At 32.8% G+C, this 18,888-nt stretch overlaps 2 protein-coding genes and 1 non-coding gene across 3 annotated transcripts; all 3 read right to left on the reverse strand.

The window, feature by feature from the left end:
• Positions 1–598: 598 nt before the first annotated feature.
• On the reverse strand, positions 599–5,826 carry LOC116023109 (uncharacterized protein C630.12). Its single transcript, XM_031264082.1, has 13 exons — positions 5,571–5,826; positions 4,650–4,709; positions 4,351–4,529; positions 3,861–3,996; positions 3,258–3,354; positions 2,853–2,912; positions 2,665–2,765; positions 2,531–2,565; positions 2,369–2,426; positions 2,166–2,240; positions 1,933–2,090; positions 1,606–1,860; positions 599–1,205 (listed from the first exon to the last, which is right to left on the reverse strand). The coding sequence occupies exons 1-13, from the start codon at positions 5,688–5,690 to the stop codon at positions 998–1,000; spliced, it is 1,542 nt and encodes a 513-aa protein (XP_031119942.1). The 5' UTR covers positions 5,691–5,826; the 3' UTR covers positions 599–997.
• Positions 5,827–13,299: 7,473 nt separating this feature from the next.
• Positions 13,300–15,110, reverse strand: LOC116022871 (mitogen-activated protein kinase kinase 5-like). Its single transcript, XM_031263759.1, has one exon. It carries the CDS (start codon positions 14,780–14,782, stop codon positions 13,643–13,645), a length of 1,140 nt encoding a protein of 379 aa, XP_031119619.1. The 5' UTR covers positions 14,783–15,110; the 3' UTR covers positions 13,300–13,642.
• A 1,484-nt stretch (positions 15,111–16,594) lies between these two features.
• On the reverse strand, positions 16,595–16,665 carry TRNAG-GCC. The gene has a single exon. It is a non-coding gene; the product is annotated as a tRNA-Gly (tRNA).
• Between the last annotated feature and the right edge of the window lie 2,223 nt (positions 16,666–18,888).

The following is an 18,888-nucleotide window of genomic DNA, read 5'->3' on the forward strand; positions in this document are numbered from 1 at the left end:
ATTTATAAGAATGTTTTTTTTAAAAAAAAAAATACATAACTCTAAAAATGATAAAAATGTAATTGAATAATTGTATACTTTCCAACTCATATGGAAAAAAAAAATCTTATAAGTTGAATTTATTTTTATTTCTTTAAAAAAAATATAGGCCTTCATAGTAGAATGAAAAGTTTTCAATAAAATTCATTAATGCAGTGGTTATACTATAAACTATAATTCACATGGTATTGTACACTACTAATATACAAATTTATTTTTAATATATTAAATACTCATTTTTAATATACTAAAAAAATATTTTGTATTCTGCAAATTTATTTTTCATATATTACCTAAAAATAAATTATCACATTATATTAAAAATAAACATCTATTAACAATCCACCTTACAATGTGAACCATAGTCCACAAACCACAATATAATTTGCCCAAAGGGATTGAAATATGAAGAAAAAAAAGTTGGAAAATGAAAGATTAAGAAAAGTAAACAAAAAATATATATATGCAAATAAGTTGAATATACTCAAAAAAAAAAAGTTGAATATAGAAGTAAATATTTTATGTAACAAGAAAGAACATAATTTAAAGAAAAAAAGTGTTTCACATCAAAGGCAAGAAAGAAGACGAATGAGATTGCTAGCAAAAGCTACTAAACGTAACATACAATATGGTTTTTGAGGCCTGTGACCAGGGCTGAGAATATATATCTTAAACAAAAATGTGGTCCTATCATTTAAGCTGAAAACCTAATCTGGTGTCTCAGTTGTAGCCAAATATACCGCATCAGTTTCATTCAATAATGATGTCTTCCTCAATAAAGATTCTCTGTTTTCCCTCTCACACCTTTCACTTTCATTTTTGGTTGGACTGTCACAAACAATTACCAGTCATGACTATTACAACATTAACAAGTGACATTCACCAAAGCCATCCTCAAACTTGCCCCACCTGATGTTAACTGCACGACAGGTACCCATTCCAGACCATCTCTCTCGTGTCATTTGTCGATCCAGTCTTTGAACAGCAGCATCATGTATAGCGGGACATTAAACGCAGCAATTATAAAGATTGTACGAAATAACCTGATCACCAACTTTATCTTTGATCTGTTTGCCCGAGATGGTAATTTCACCGCATCTGCAGGCATTGTGATATCTATCTCTACATTTTGTCTTCTGGCGGCTGAACGCATGACGGCATTACCTCTGAATGGTGGAAAAAGAAAGTAGACATGTTTGAACTAGAGAAAACAAAAATGCCATATCTACTTTGTAAAGGAAATGCCCCCAAAAGATTTACAGGCTAAGGAGGCAATAAGACCAAAATACTGAACTGAACATCGTATCTATATGCTCATAACATTATAAAGATTCAAGAATGTAGTATAGGATTAACCACGTATGAAGATCTGCCTGAATATATCAGCGGAGTAGATAAGTACCAAGTAAAATTTTGTATAATAACCCAGGACCGTTGAATAATAATATGAATGCTTAATGTGAAAACCGTAATTACCAAAGCTAACTAACTGAAATAATGTGGCTTTGATGTCAATTGCATGAATGAAATAGCAGCATAGCCAAGTATTCAGAAATTGTAACCTACCTTTCCAAGGAAGACTCGCTTGAGTACGTAGGACGAGCCTTTGAGGTTTTCTTTATGAGGTGCATTGTCCCTTCAGCATCCCAAACCTCCTCATACTCACATATTTCATCATCATTTTTCTCCTTAACCCCACCCCCAAACATGCTCAAACTAATAAGACTTTTCTTGTATTCACTAAGGTGGTGCAAGAAAGGCAACCCATATGTTGGCCAGAAGAGGACAATAAGAACAGTCATGATCAACAGCACAAGATACCTATAAAATTAACAAGTTCAGTGTATAACCACTTTTAGTGTAAACCACATCTTCTGTCAACATATACATTACCATATATAAATGAACGTTTGAACAGGAAGAAAGCAGAGTGTAGTGGAGATTGCATCTGCTGATTTAGATCCATCTGACGAGGTAAGGTTACTAACAGATAACAACATAAAAGAGGGAAACAAATTTCCCTGCTGCCAGCTTATGGTCCCTAAAGTATGCTGCAGAAAGTTATTTATCAAACATCATCATGTTGATCAAAAATTGCAATGACACAAATCAGTAAGAAGTACTACCTCTTTTACAGCACCATACTTCGTTGTGTGTACCACTGTACATTGATCATGATCATGCCCAGAAAGGATTAGTGCCTGCAGAAACTCAAATTAGTGTACCAAGAAATGGATTCTCACAACCACATCATGAGGTTTCTGTCTATTCATTTTTCTGTTTCATGGCATATATCATATGCAGAAGAATGAGAAGGTAATATACATACAGGTTTGATCAACTCCAGTAAGTAATTTGTCCGTTCTTCAGTTACATAGTTTTGGTACCTAGGACAGAAATTGTAACCAAAAAAACATGTTTAATTTTCAATACTAGAGTTCACAAATCATGGAGCACATATGAAAGTATAGTCCTCAGAAAAGAAGCTCACACTATCTCTTCATCATGCTCAGCACGGTTAATCCTCTGAAATGGACAGAGAAAACTATATGCATTCAAACATTATAGAAAACCATAGTAAGAATATTACCACAGCCACAATCAAGAGAGAAGAGACTAAAATACCTGATTAATAATTGATGATGAACGATGAGGACCACATGAAGTATCATCTGGTCTATACAGTGGGATATGAGTCAATAGAACACTGGGACTTGAAGTAATATCTACAGAGGCAGAGAGAAATTAGGGGTCAGTATCTATTTCAAAATGTAACATTAAAATTTAAATAAACAATATGTGAATTCCCATACTCTTGGAGACATCTTTAATAAATTTCCAAGTGGCAGAACTCTCGTTTCCTTCGGGATGCCCTGTAGAAATAATGTTTCGCCATCAGCATCTTCATAGTAGTAACTATGGTCCAACAAATAAAAAAGAAAAACACCGACATTGACAAATTGTTGAGCGATGAGACAATTAACAAGTGAGTGTTGAGCAAAGCAATAACAAATTAGGCACATTTTTAGTTTCATAGATGTGTGGGAGTTTTACATGGTCCCCTAGGTGACTGCAAATACATTTTATTATGGAGAAAAATTATAATATGCTTGCTTGCTTGCTTGCTGGCCAACCTATGTCACCTGCAATATGGTGAGTTCTCAAACCAATGCCAATCACTCATCATTAGAAAGGTATCTAAAGATTAAGAAAGTTACCGTCCAATGTTTGTGCATCAACAGCAATAAAGTTCACTTTTCCAACTGTAAAGTGGTAGTTCCTCACACCAAATTCTTTCTTATAACGGCTGATAACCTGAATGCATATATAAATTAATAGATTAATAAATTTTATGTGTGTACATGTATATATGGATGCAAATATAAGAAACGGTTGAATGACAGAAAGTGTAACAACCTACTACCTATTTGAAGAATGCATTTAAAAAATAAAAATCAGCCAAACAATTGAACTAATATGAGTAAAATCTCTTTGTTTTAACAAAAATTATTGCAACCAGGGTATTGCACAATGCAGATAACTATGCTTAGATATATTTAACAGAAAGCACCAAAATGCTGCTTTGATAATATGGTAATTGACTCACATAAGTGAAAAAGTATGTATTACAAATAATGCACAAGTACAATGGCTTAAGTATGATATGTGAAAAAAACAGAAAAATAAGACACTAAGAACTTAACAGATCTGTCTCTCTTGATAAGTAAGAAGTTAAATAACTTGTACAGAAAATGCTTCATAAATTGAATATTAAAACAATTGAATTTTGGAGAGTGCCTACTCCTGACAGATTGACAGACCTCTGGCATTTGGGGGTGGAAAGCTGAATAGCCAATATCATGGTTTCCTGAGAGGTAGAACAGTTTAATATTTTTAGTTTGCTGAACCATATCCAGGTTAAAAATATGCTTGAATCGGCTCCAGGATTCCTGCCATCTGTTGAACTAAATGAATGATGTACATGTACTGGTGGATGACGAAAAATTTAGAATCACACTGAACACAAAGTAAAGGAGGTGTTTGTGTGTGTGCGTTTTGGGAGAACGGGGGGGGGGGGGGGGGTGTATATCAACTTCAAAATTTCAAACATAGGTCAATGGATGGCACATTTGTAAATCCTGAGCATAGTTAGAGGAAGCATCATGTTTTTTCCACTCTTTACTTAACTGTTTCCCATCTTTAAAGTGAGAATGTATCATGCTTTCAATAACTGGAAGTGATTGAAACATAATATCAATGTTCATATGCAAAAGACTACTTCAACTATCAGAGACAATTATCAAGACTCACTCTTCATTAGACAGGAAAGGTCCACCATCAAAATAATCACCCAGGAACAAAATGATGTCTGGTCTGAAGGGTAAAACAGATGATAGGAATGCCCTGCGCATATACAAATCTGTGTAGAATTGAGCCATCTCTAGAGCCAGGGATTTTGGAGCAAGATTGAGGGAGGTTTTATCCATAAGCTGTTAAAAGTTTAACATGCAATCATGAATATGAAATAAGAATGATTTCTAAAAAGATCAACAGATGATATAATTATATTTGCATATAGGAAATGTATGATTTAATTTTGGAAGGAGTACCTGAGGATCGGTAAGGACTGCAATTTTTACATAATCACCAGGATTATCTACTTTGTCCATCTAAAGTTGGAAAAGAGATGTTAGAAAGCACCTATACCTTAGAATTCACACAATCAAATAAATGCACAAGAATGTTAATCTTTATGAACCAGTAGTGAGAACCATATACCTGACTGCTAAGCAAATAAGAAAGTATCTAAATGCCCTTATAAGCCAAAATCTGCTTCCTAAAAGTAAACCATTCACATAGATTCTAAAGCCCCAGCTCCCATCCACATAAATCAGACAATTAGTTTCTCAAGTACATCCAAGTTAAGAATACAAGGTAATAAATAAATACAGATGGCATTGGTGTCATGGTACTGCTGTCAGCCTGTCACTACTAATAAAAATGGGATTGTTTGGGTTCCAAAAGCAAAATTTCATTCAAGGTGCAACTGAAGAGGTCATTGACAGTGCAATCTTAGTATTGTGGTCAGTTAATGGGTGTAACACAAGCAATAATCCTCATGAAAGGATAGCTATGGCATTTCCATTGTTCTTTTTCCCTTCATCTAGGTCTATTCCAGGCCGGTGAATATGAATCACTGAATCTCAACCTAATAGCACTTGTAGCTACCCAGCCAAGATCAGAGAATCATCAACAAGGTCACAAAAATGTAAAACCATTTTTCATTTCAACAAGAGAAAATCGCAGCACTTAAGCTTAGAAAGCCTAACGGACAATCAATAATCCTAAATCAAGCTCAATTTGCAGTTACGATAAAAAACTCAAAAATAAAAAACCTAGGGTGACTAATTTTTAGCATTTTACTCGATGCAACTATGTAAGATCCCCCAGTACATAATTTTGAACTGTAAAAAGCATCTACTACAACAATAAGGATTGAAATTGGGAATTAAAGTGAATGTTTTTCTTACAGAAGAAGATGGAGGAGGCCAAGAGCACGTCCACAGAGAGGGAATCCAGAAAGCAAACATCTCGCCATAGAGAAGGCTGATAGCCCACACTAAGGTTAGAAAAATGGTGAGCTTCCACATTGTAGTGTGCCTCCGAGGTTATACCTTTTCAGGCCTCCATTTTTCTCCCCCCCTCGGAGCTCCGAGAACAACACAACAGTAGTAATTGGATTCGGGCTAACGCTGACTTCTAGATCTTCGCAGGCGACTTCCGACTTCCGGCTGTTGACTTCTCTTTCTGGGAGAATTAATGGGGCAGATTGGTAAATAACTAAATACTTAAATACTACGGAGTAAATACTAAATAGGGTGTTAATTTCGGTACTACTGATATGTAATTTCGTTTTAGTGAGGACTCCAAAATATATTTATGACCTTTTTTTTTTTTTTTGAAAAAACAAAACCATTTTATTTAATCAAATCAAAGAGTGACGACTTGCAAGGTGTACATAGATTCGTAGTATAATTTGTCGTGTAAATCACTCTGAGCCGTCAGATGAATGTAAAAAATTTTCAAAAACCTACCATTATTGAGAAAAGTCTAAGTACAGTAATTGGTATATTTATTGAGAAGTGGTCCAGTTTGCCAAATTGGTGACTTTAAGAGCAGTTTTCTTTCGATCATTATTGCATGGACCAGGGTCCACACAGCTGTGTGGACCAAAACTGAAAAGTACATTATTTTTGTATTGAAGGTACATTATTTTTGTACTGTAGGTACATTATTTTAGGGTACATTATTTTTGTACTGGAGGTACATTATTTGATATATACTATCAAATAATGTACCTTCAATACAAAAATAATGTACTTTTTATTTTTGGTCCACACAGCTGTGTGAACCATGGTCCATGCAATAACTTGCCGTTTTCTTTTCATTAAAAATCTCCCTGGACCAAAATCGGATGACATTTATAGAGGCATTTGGTTAACACATTCCAATCGAAATATTTATTAGAATAAAATTCTTAATAATGATAATAGATTTAAGGGTTAATTCCATTTTTTGTCTTAGATTTATGGGTGGTATTCCACTTTTAATCCTTTTTTATCGGAACATTATTCTTTAGTCATACTATTATTGTGGTATGACCATTTTTAGTCATTTATCAACAAAACAATTTAGATACAAAAGCATTTCAGTCTTTAATTATAGATTTTTTTTCAAAAAAATAAACATAAAAATATAGCAGGTTAACCTACTTTGTAAAAAAAAAAAAGATTGAAATATCTTTGTATTTAACAACATTTTAACGATTTTGTTGACGGATGACCAAAAATGGTCATACACAATAATACTATGATGAAATGATGATGTTCTGATAAAAAATGACTAAAAGTGAACTGTCACCTATAAATCTATAACCAAAAATAGAATTAACTCTAAATTTAAGTATGATTATTTGTGTGTGTGCGCGCGCGCGTGTGTAATATAGAGTACGTACATGCATACATACATACATACATATATATGTGTGTGTGTGTGTGTGTGAGATAAAATGAGAAACCCTCATTCAGTGAGAACTTGCGAACCAACATGAATGCACACAAATTTATTCCAGGGAAGATTGTGTGTCTGGAATCCAAGAGTGTGTGCATATTTTAGTTCGATTAACGTTTAACGATTTTTAAAATTTAGACTATCAATTAATTTGGTTCGGACGTGTTGGTTACTAATGGAATGATCATATGCATTTGTGGCAAATTATTACGTAAACTCGATTTCAAAATACACAATTTATATACTAAATGTTCACAATTTATATATTGAATGTTCATAACTAAATATTGTAAACATTCAGTATATAAATTGTGAATATTGTATACATTGTGGTCTAGTGGCCCCCGGTGTCCCGATTAACACTTGACTCTTTGTGTTTCAGTAGGTTTAGGTTGAGAACAGATCCAGGTCAGTGGTATAACTATTGGGCAATTCCATTGCTAACCAACAAGTAGGAAAGTTTACCATAATGGGCTAATACAAACTTCTCGACAAAATAGTTTGCATAATTTGTTAATTGTCAAATAAGCCCAATAACAAGTTTACCATAATGGGCTAATACAAACTTCTCGACAAAATAGTTTGCATAATTTGTTAATTGTCAAATAAGCCCAATAACAAGTTAACAAATGTCACAAGGGCAATAAAAACCCTTTCAATGATCTTATTTTCTCCCTTCAAGCATTCTTGTGAGGAGATCGTGAGTCTTGTTATGTAAAGGGTTATGCCAATTATGGATGTTTGATTCTTGTTGTTTTGGGTGCTCTTCTTGATTATTAAAAAAAAAAGTATGTACTTTATATTTATGTAAAATTTGTTGAGTGTTATATAAGAGTAAAACATGCCCTATGCATATTCTTGAGTTGTGACTATAGTAAGTTTCTCTCATCGCTCAAAAATAAGGCTTTCAATAATATTTTAAAAAATGTATTAAAATTTTTTGTTAAGTTACGAAAGGGAAATTATTCAAAAAAAATTTTGGAAAAACAACACTTTTGACCCTGAAATTGTTTCACATTTGAAAATTTGTTCACCGTAAATTAATTTAAACAAATTTAGCTCATTAATTATTCACAATGTTGTACTTGAACCCTTAATTGTTCAAAATGTTGCACTGTTAATTTTTAATGTTATACAATTGTCAAACTCTATTAACATATGAGATTATTTCTATCACTTAGAATTAATATTCAATGTTAAAAATGACTTTCACATTTAAAGAGTGAAACTTTAATACAGGATATTGATTCTAAATGACAAAAATAACCACATAAAAAGAGTTTGATAGCGAAGTTTGATAATTATATAACACCAAGAACTAAAAGTGTAACATAATGGACAATTAAACAACTACATATGTTTAAATCGATTAACAATGACCAAAATTTTAAAAGTGATACAATTCAAGGCCCAAAAGTGTTGTTTTTACTCTTTTTTTTTTCAAAAAAGAAAATTTCTCTAACAATATGTTTGGTTACGTTCCATGGAATGAATTTTGAAAAAAAATATGAATGTTATTAAATAGAAAATGGAATCAATAAGAAATATAATATAAGTTTTATTTCATTGTTTAGTTCATTGAAGGAATAAACTTCAAGAATTATATTAAAGTGTTTGATTGGTTTAAGGAATAAAAATGGAATAAATATTTAAATGACATAAATATTATTTATATTGAATTTGTTATATAAGAGAGAGAGAGAGAATAATCATAACAACAACAAAAATAATTATACCGGTGAAAAAATTAAGCTGGAGGATCAAATGTGGCAATATTTTTTAAAAATTGTGAAATCAACTATGAAAATGTAATAGTCATGGACCAAATGTATGTAGAACGGTCTAATAATTGTGGGACTAAAAAAAAAAAAAAAAAAAAAAAAAAAAAAAACCTTCTCGGATTAAAGTATAGAACATGAAGAATGGAGGGGACTAGAGAGCATGGCTGAGATCAGATTCACAGTGGATGGGGGTCTCTGTTCTTTGTTTCATCATTATTAAACATGCAATGCTTAACAAATAAAAAAAAAAGACTTTATGTTTTCTATTATTTTAGAAAAAAATGTAATTTATGCTCCTTCATAATATACCAATTATCAATGTGACTTTTAATAAATTACTATAAGTATAAATGTTGTTCATCAATTTTTAAAACGGTACATGTATCCTTCCCGTCACGGACCTGGAGTTTAAAACAGTGTTGTTTTAAAACGAATCTGGGGTAATATATGTACCGTTTTGAAAATTGAAAATTGAAAATCAACAATTACACCACTGATAATTCAAAAGTCACATTGATAATTGACATATTATGGAGTAACATAAATTACAAATTTCCCATTGTTTTATGTTCTATATTTAAGGATTCCCAATAACATTATTTTCTGCAAAATAAAAAATAAAAAAAATCATGGCAGTTGAAGGGCCCCCCCTTGCAGGTATAGGTCACGAGCAATAAGATACATTCATTCATTGATGTATGTAATAATGCAATACAAAAGCGAGGGGGTCCATTTTAATTGAGTATCTCGTTTATATATGAAGGAATGTGTGTGCACATGCCATGCTTGGGAATATATTCAGTGAATCAATCTATAAAAATACACTTAATTGCTATGTAAATTGCATATTTATTATTTGTTGAATATTTATCTCATTTAAATAGCATTTTTATCTTTATATTATTGATCACGCACTGCGCAACGATAAATGCCCAATGAACAAAAATAATGGTTAAATTATATAATCAAAATAAATGTGAAATTACATTACGTTATAACTACTATGAGAAAACAATTATAAAAGACAATATAATTAATTAATAGATGTATAAATAAAAATAAAAATATTTTGTAAGTGTAACAAAATAAGCATAATGAAAAAAATACTATATTTAACATAATATTTAATTGATTTAACAACTTAAGAATGAAAAAAAAAAAAGAATAGCAAAATTGGAAATAATTTGTAATTTTACAAGAGACAGAGCATAATGTACAAGTTAACACTGTACCTAATTACACCAACATATTTTTGTTCTCGTTATACTCTTACTATCATTGACTTTTATTATATTTTAGAATTAAGATTAGTATTTAGTTTTAATTGTTTTTATTTTAAAATTACATGTCACTTCCAATCATTTTATTTGGAACTTAAAAACAATAAGTCACCCCAAGATATTGGTCTAATAGATAAAAATCTCACTTAAGGCATGCTTTCAAAGACATGATGTGGGTTCATGTTGAACTTCTTGTGCATATAAATGTACAATTTGATATTGAATCTTGAAATTAAATTGGCTCAATTTACTTTATAAATAGATTAAAAAAAAAAAAAAACCGATGCTCACTCTTTATTCATTTAGATGAACTATACATTATAATTGATCTCATAGGCTAGGGTTTATATTGATTGCAATCAATTAATTTCACCAGTATGGGTAGGTATTATTGCAACTATGTATAAGTTGTCAATAATAATGTATCAATAATCCTTATTTATAAGATGATAATCCCTAGGCCAACCCCAACCAAATTAGTTGGACGATTAGCTTTGTAATCATAAGGTTCCAAGTTTGACTCCCAATGATAATGACCTCCTTGTGGTCATTTGCCAGCTAGGATCACACGAGATTTACGTAGTGTACACCCTCAAATAGCGACGCCGAGTTTCTCTTCTAAGAAAAAAATAAATAAATAACCGTCCCCATTAATTTCATGTAAATAATGAATCTTTATAGGCATTATAGTTGATATTTACTGTAGTTTGTTGTAGCACTGTACTCATCATCAATTAATTATTTAATTATATACCCACTCATTTTAAAAATCAACCAATACACAAAAACTTATATAAGATCATCTCATGTGAAATAAATTTTAAATATGTAAAAAATTTTAGTAAAAATATAATTATTTTATATGAAGACTAAGTACTACATCTTCACTAAAAAAGTATTATTTATTTATTTTTATTTTTTTAGTACAAGTATTATTTGTTATTTGAAAAATATTAATGAAAATGAAAATTTGTTAAGATATATAAAAAATAATACAGTATTACATTTTTCCTAGTTACATCACAGTTTTAATAACTCTGGCTTAACATGGGACTTGATATCAACGACGCATTTACTTGAAGTGACTAAGCAAAACAATAATGTCAGATGCAATCATTCAAACAATCTCAGTAAAGAATGTAGGCGCACTTTTTTTTTTTTTTTTTAAAAACAAAATACCAACTTTCATTAAATCAAACGACGAATGCACGAAGGAATATCTAAAAACCAACAACAAGGACCAGATTGAGAATGTAGGCGCACTTTTGATAATGCTTATTGTTACTAAACATTTTAGTATTCCCTTTTTTTTTTCATTCTCTTTATTTTTTTGAAAAATAATATAAAAACTCCAATTATGTGTAAGAATAAATGCAATATTACACTTTTTTTTTTCAGTGTAAATTATCATAAGTGAAATGAAATAATTAAAAATTTAGTGTCAATCAAGGAAAACAACTTTAAGAAAAACAACATTAGAGTCTCTCTCCAACTTTATTCTGAAATTGACCCATACCTAACTACCCAAAAAAAAAAGAAGCTTGCACTATCATGTAAACTAAGCAAGGTTTAAATTAAAGATTACAATGATGTATCAATAAAGTGGAATGATAATTAAATTGAATTGGAGTTCGACTCTCTAGGTTGGAATATGGTGTGGGTTGGGTTCTTGGGGCGCACAGTATATAAAACGGGGTTTGACTGAAAGGCTATTCATGTGTCTTGAGGTGGAAAACTAGAGGCTATGATTAATCTGACGTAAGCTGGAACCCTATGTATTAAAATATAAATAAATAATAATAATAATAATAATAATAATAATAATAATAATAAATGGAATTGGTTGTGGAGTCTCAAGTGTCTCAAGTCTCAACCCCATATTCAAGCTTCAGAGAATCAGTCAAAATTGTCACTGCCTTTTGTTTTGGTTTTGACCTGGCCAGGCCATCACTTTGAATGAGCCAAAGCCATAAAGGTGTTAAACATGAAGGTACAACGCTCTTTGTATTTACCTGGACAGGTAAATTCTTGGCACTTGATTCTTGATTCCCCACTTCTCTGCAACTGAAAATCAACTGAAACAGTAGAAAAAGCTAACAATTTCATCATGGCATTTGAGCTTTACCTTGCAGAACAGATACGAGAAATCTTAGGAATCACAATATTTGAAGGCTGCAAACTTTTCAACAAAGGTGGGGTTACATGATCACATTACAATGGGGTTAATATGGCATTACATGACCAAATTAAATGTAGCAAGAATGATTGCATTCCCAAGCACAAGATTCTTTCACCCCTGATATTGACATATTATTGCTAAGTAATACTCCCAGATCACTTTTATCCTAGATGCCACATCAGATTCTCTGTTGTTTTACCTAAGATAGAAAATCTACCAGGAAGAAAAACATACACAGTAATTCATGATGCATTTACCTGAGATAATCCAAGAAAACATATTTTTTTACAGGAAAGAATCCACTGGATTCATGATGCATGTAAAAAACATATTTTTTACATGCAAGTGTGAACCCCATTTTGCCTAATCTAAGATAGAGAATCCACTGGAAAGAAAAGCATATGTTTCATATGAATGTTAAGCTAACAGTGATGAACCCTGAAACAGCAATCAAAAGGGGATATATCATATAAACTTTGCCTATGGTATTTCTGAATTGTGTAATAAACAGTAAACCCTGGCAGCTAAGAAACCATACCTTATTGTGGGAAAATGAGATAACCACAGAATTTTATCTTGATGGAAAGAAAAGATCAGAAAATATCATGATGCATTTACCTAATGAAGGATGTTTTATTTGCCCAACACTTCCCAGTATTGACAAGTCTCTCCTTATTCTACTCTAGCAGTATACTGTTAAAAAGCATCCCAAATATAGGCACACGCAAAATCTGGTAAAAATTTCAACCAACTCTAATACTCTTCTATCTAGTGCAGAACTTAGACAAATATAGAAAACCAATGCCAATTACCAATATTCAAATAATGCAAAGGGTTCCCAAGAGAAGGGAAAGAAATGGTTTCAAGCTTTCCCTTCTCTAAGATATAAGGTAAATCCAACCTGACATTGTTAAACACGAAAGAGTTCAGTAATGTTAAAGATTCAATCTTGAGGATCAGAACTTGCACAAGAGTAAATTCTCAGTAGAAATGCTAACCAAACAAATACATATACATGTATATATATAAGCAGATTGTGCTAATGATTGAAACCTAAAATTGTTCATTTTCCATCATTTTCTGCAAAAACAAGATTGATTGATTGATTGGAAACAAAACCTGAAGTTAAACATAAACCTGTGAATCCCCAATTATCCAATATCTTTTTTGCTCCACACGTCCACCACTTCCATCAACATGGCTTGATAATTAATTCCACAAAAATTACACAAATAAAAATCACAAATTTGGAAAGGCAAAAGAAGGATGATTTGCAATTGCAATCCTAGGTATCAAGAGGAAGAAAAATGCGGGCGTGGAGGAGGTAGCAATTGGTGTGTCTGAGGCAGCTGATTGGCAATACCACCAAGATTACGGCTTCCCGAGCAGTATTGCACGATGAAAGGGTGAGACATCAGCTGCGCCACCGTCCACCGTTTTGGGGGATCCCTCTGCAAACAGCAAGCAATGAAGTTTCTAAACTCCCTGGAAGCCGTGGGCGGCGCCTCCGGTGGTTCTGACATACAAATGGCACACATGAGAGTAGCCCAGTCCCCTTGCCTCCCGCCGTTGAACGGAAACCTCCCCAAGTAAAACTCCAAAATGCTCACTCCTAAACTCCATATATCCCCTGCGTATCCATTGTACTGCCCCTGATTCAGATCCGTGTTTATCCTCTCGGGGCTCATATACGCAATCGTGCCTACGGAGGAGTTGCAGGGATCCATAGTTTGAGCCAGGATTCGCGAGACTCCAAAGTCAGCTATCTTCACCTTGCGTTGCGAATTGATGAGCAAATTGGAAGGTTTGATATCGCGATGAACAATCTTACGGCGGTGGAGGTAGCAGAGCCCCGAGAGAATCTGGCGCGTGAGATCCGCGAGCGCAGGCTCGTGAGGGATGTGCGTCCCTTCCAGAGAGCCTTTGTCCATGTACTCCAGGAGGACTTGGATTTCGCCGTTGTGATCGCTCATATCGTGACATTTAACCACGTTAGGGTGATCGACATCGCGGAGGATCTCGATCTCGCGGCACATCTGGAGACGCACAGAGTCGTCGTGGTGGCCGTAAATCACCTTCAGAGCATACAGCTTGCCGCTAGGGCGGTGGAGCACCTTGTACACCGTGCCGCCGCTCCCGCTGCCGATGCGATTGATCCGCTCCAGCTCCGAGAAATTGAGCGGCGCCGGGAGATCAGATGAAGAGGATGACGACGACATCGGCGCGGCGGCGGAAGACGGCGCCGAGCTCGGAGGGAGAGGAAGCGGCACAGCCAATATCGGGTCCCGTTGTGGAAGCGGAAGGGTTAGACCTAGTTTCTTCGCCCGCCTATTGCTATTGGCCGGTGACCCCGACGAAGACGCCGCCGACGAAGAAGAAGACGACGGCGACGACGCCGAAACGGCCGGCGGCAGTGGCTGAATAGGCCGCATGATTGATTGATCGATCGATCGATCGGCTCGGGAAAAACAAATACGAAAAAATGAAAAGAAAAAAACAAAAACTGGAATGATTTTTCTTCTCTTCTCCACCTCTCGGCTCTCTCCTCTAATTTGTTCTTTTTCTCCTTTCCTTAATCGATGACGGAAACGATAAATCGATAATTCCTTTTTTTTTTTTTTAATCTCTCGTCTTAAAAAATGAGAAGAAAAAGAAGGTACTACTACTCCGTATTTATGAAATTATTTATTTAGATATTTTTTTAGAAAAAGAAAAAAAGAAAATAGTAAGAATGGCTTCTGTTTGTGCCCTTTAATTTCGGAATCCGTTGGGGAGAGAAGAAAGAGACAGAAGGTTCTAGCGACGGGGAGACAACGGAAAAACAGGAAAGGTAGACTGAGAGGTGAGATCTATATTTAGTAGTGAAAAGAGATAATGGATTTATCCATTCTATTACAACCGTCTATTTTTATCCAATATTATAAGCATACTACAAAACTATATTTTTACTAAAACATCTTACAAAGATAATGGATACTATTTGCTACAAATAGATAAATTTATCTATTTTATGTGATAAAATTTGTTCTATACATTCTTTAATTTTCAAATGTATTAACTAATTTAACAATAAGTTTATCTCTCTGTTTTTTTTTTCAAAAAAAAAAAAAATAGGAACATATTTAGGCTATTCATACACTAATAATAGAGGTAAATTGTGAGCTATTTATATTTTCAACACAGATTAATTATTGTTGTTTAATATTGATGAATTATATAAGTATAAGTTAAAAGGTTATTCATTACTCATATCTCAAAAACTGGTGAAATAAGTAAATCACGATATATGTCTCCGCCAATGCCCACACTAAGGGCCAAAATAAAATAAAATGATAGATTTTTGAACTCTCACTCAATTATTGGGAGTGTTTGGTAAATAGTTGTTAGCTGGTTGGATTGGTAAATTTGACTACTTGATAGTATTAGTTGATTGTAGAAAAATGTCTAGTAAATTAGTTTTTAGTTGTTAGCTGATTACATATAAAATGAATTTTTAAAAAAGTTGATAAAAAAGTTGCTTTGAGCAGGATTTTAAATTTTAGCATTTTGAGCAATAAGTTGTTACAAAAAACTAATTAATCAAGCAATCATATTGACTGTTTAACAAAGTCAAATAGTTAATAGTAGTTAAACAAACCAAAATTAGCTTATAGCTTATAAGGTAACTATGTTACCAAATAGGTTAATTGTAAAAATTATAATAAAATGAATAAGTCATGTAGACAAACACCTTGGAGTGGTTGGTTCGAACTAACAAATAATACAAAGGAAATAACCAAAGGATTAGGAGTGGTGGCATGTTTTTTTAATTTCATGAGTGCTTAGATTACAAATTTTTTTTTTTTAACTTTCTAATATGTACATTTATTGAACATAATCGAATACCTCAATGACCCATTTACTAACGGAAAAAAACTGGAAAGCTCCTTGATCAATAATAATAATAACAATATTAATAATAACAATATTAATAATAACAACTTTCATATTATTTAAGAAAATTCAATTAAACTATCGAATTGGAAAACACTTTAAACTTTTTATATTTTGTAATTAACTAATTTTACCTATATCCACTGCTGATTTGGACCCAAAAAAGTGAAAAGTAAAATTATCTTTACCATAAGAAGGAAAATTAAATTGATCCACAATTCATGAGAAATACAGTTATGTACTCATGTACAAGTACAACAGGACATGTGACGGGAAAACCTCTTCAGGGGATGCAAAAAGCGGAAAATAGTTGCACCAGCCGGGAATCGAACCCGGGTCTGTACCGTGGCAGGGTACTATTCTACCACTAGACCACTGGTGCTTGGGTTGTCAACTTATTTGTTTATTTTATAGATATACAGATTTGAAATAATTTCACTGTGATTCCAGTTTTGTTATTTTGGTCCTTTTGGATTTCGAAAATTGTCCGTAGTGCAATATTCCAGAATAAATTATGTTGTATTGCATTGACAGCTTAAATCTGATGATTGATCAATTAACGCAAAAAAAAAAAAATCCAACAATTTTACCATATTAAAACGTGAGATGCAATGATAAATAGGGCTGCCAACATGAGGTTACAAAATGGGGATGCTATTGCTAGGAGTGTTCCAAAAATTATTCATCTTTTATTCGCGGATGATAGCTTCTTTTTTTTTTTTTTCTAAACACATTTTCTTAATGAAGCTTACAATTTTTAAAATATTATTAATGAGTACTCTTTGTCTCTGGTAAGTTTGTTAACCTGAAAAAAATTTGTTGTTACTTTCAGTCCCAATGTTTTTGATGGGTTGAGGAGTGTGGTGAGGAATATTGTTGGTATTGGCAGTGAAGGCACTTATGAGAATTACTTAGGACTTCCATCTTTAGTTGGGAAAAACAAGACTAAAATCTTGAGGTTCATTACAAATAAGATTGTTACCAAATTGAATAGTTGGAGCCACAAAGTTTTGTCTAGGGCATAGAGAGAGAGAGATGCCCTCATTAAAAGTGTGATCCAAGCAATCCCAGCTTATATGAATGTGTTTCTTATTCCTTTAGGCATTGCGAGAGAGGTAGAGGTCACTCTAAACGCATACTGGTAAGGTGGTAACAGTAGAGGGCGGAGATGCATTAGATAGAAGGCTTGGCAGAAAATGTGCATTCCTAAGAAGTGGGGTGGCATGGGCTTTCATAGATTATGTGAAAATGAAATGTCAAATTTATGTTAGAAAAGAGAAATGTAATTTTATATTTAAGGGTATTTGTTTTTAATTTCTTCCCTGCACTGTGAAATTGAAAACACCATGGGAGACATGAGATTCTAATTCCATAAAAAATGAGGGAATTACAATTGTCCCTAACCTAACGAAAGAATTTGCTTGCCTTCAAAATTATGTGGGAGTGGAGTTCTAATAATCTCTAACCAAACGGGTTGTAATACTCTATATACTCATAATAGTATATATACTAGCTAGTTAAAAAACCCCCAATGTTCCCCACCACAAATTATAATACATATCCATTACGCCAAGCACACCTAACTCTCATAATTTAACACAGGTCCAATCGCTCAATAGGCCTTAACCAATCTACTATCGCATCAATTGGCCGGGTATCAAATTAAACTTGCCTAATAAACCAATGGTAGGTCTAAACTTATAAGTCTTATGCTTGCGTATCAATTAAACATCTATCATTAACAGATTTAATGTCTATTAAATAATTATTACATCAACACCAAGCACATCATCTCAACGTCATTACTGATGGTTAATTATGATTGAGTTAGACATTTAGTAGTTTGAAAAAGACTCTATTATAAATAACAAGCTAAGTCCCCTTAATATACACAAATCCAACTTTTACTATTGACTATTATTTTGTTGCTTTAAGTAGATTAATAATTGTACTTGATTGTTTTCAAATAAAATGTCGTGTTAATAAATAACAATGTTTGGTAGCCAATCACAAGTTCACAACTAAATATAATTTGCATATTTAAACACTTTATCTGTAACATTTTTACATACTAAAATAAATATCGCACCTTGACTAAACTTATTAAATAATAGTGACTTTGTTTACTCTCAAGTTCTACTTCATTACTTACTTTCATTACGTGAAATGCATATTCTGATTCATCATTAAAAAGGACATGCATGACACAATTTTTGTTACCCTCTTTCTCTTCTATCAATTGAATCGTGACATATGATGAGAGTTTTACTATTCGAAAATGATTCTCAGAATTGAAAATTCAAAACATATTGTTCTATAATTTCAACCAATGATTCTAAAATATGATAGTTTATTTCAAATTTGAAATATATGTATAAATTGTTTTCTTCTAAATTTATCCCTTGAAGTTTGAACCATTTTTGAATAGTAGCCATAGTAGATACAATACAATTTTAACTTGTCTTATAAAAGTCTATAAGTTGATAATTAGAATCCTATCATATGGAAAAATTAGTTGAAATTGAAGTTGATTTAGAAGCCACGCTGTAATTTTCCTGCCTTCTTCGACTTTTCTGCCCCATTCCATCTCCCCCCCCCCCCCCCC

This window comes from Ipomoea triloba, chromosome 6, assembly GCF_003576645.1.
Source record: "Ipomoea triloba cultivar NCNSP0323 chromosome 6, ASM357664v1".
In the NCBI taxonomy this organism is placed as follows: Eukaryota; Viridiplantae; Streptophyta; class Magnoliopsida; order Solanales; family Convolvulaceae; genus Ipomoea; species Ipomoea triloba.

What these genes read in the sequence shown, in the direction of transcription:
- LOC116022871 (XM_031263759.1), bottom strand. Translation starts at nt 14,782, where the DNA reads ATGCGGCCTATTCAGCCACTGCCGCCGGCCGTTTCGGCGTCGTCGCCG.
- LOC116023109 (XM_031264082.1), bottom strand. Translation starts at nt 5,690, where the DNA reads ATGTGGAAGCTCACCATTTTTCTAACCTTAGTGTGGGCTATCAGCCTT. An exon ending in CAGTCCTTACCGATCCTCAG is followed by an intron (nt 4,530 to 4,649) that starts GTACTCCTTCCA and finishes AACTTTTAACAG; the next exon opens with CTTATGGATAAAACCTCCCT. An exon ending in GAGCATGATGAAGAGATAGT is followed by an intron (nt 2,427 to 2,530) that starts GTGAGCTTCTTT and finishes TTTCTGTCCTAG; the next exon opens with GTACCAAAACTATGTAACTG.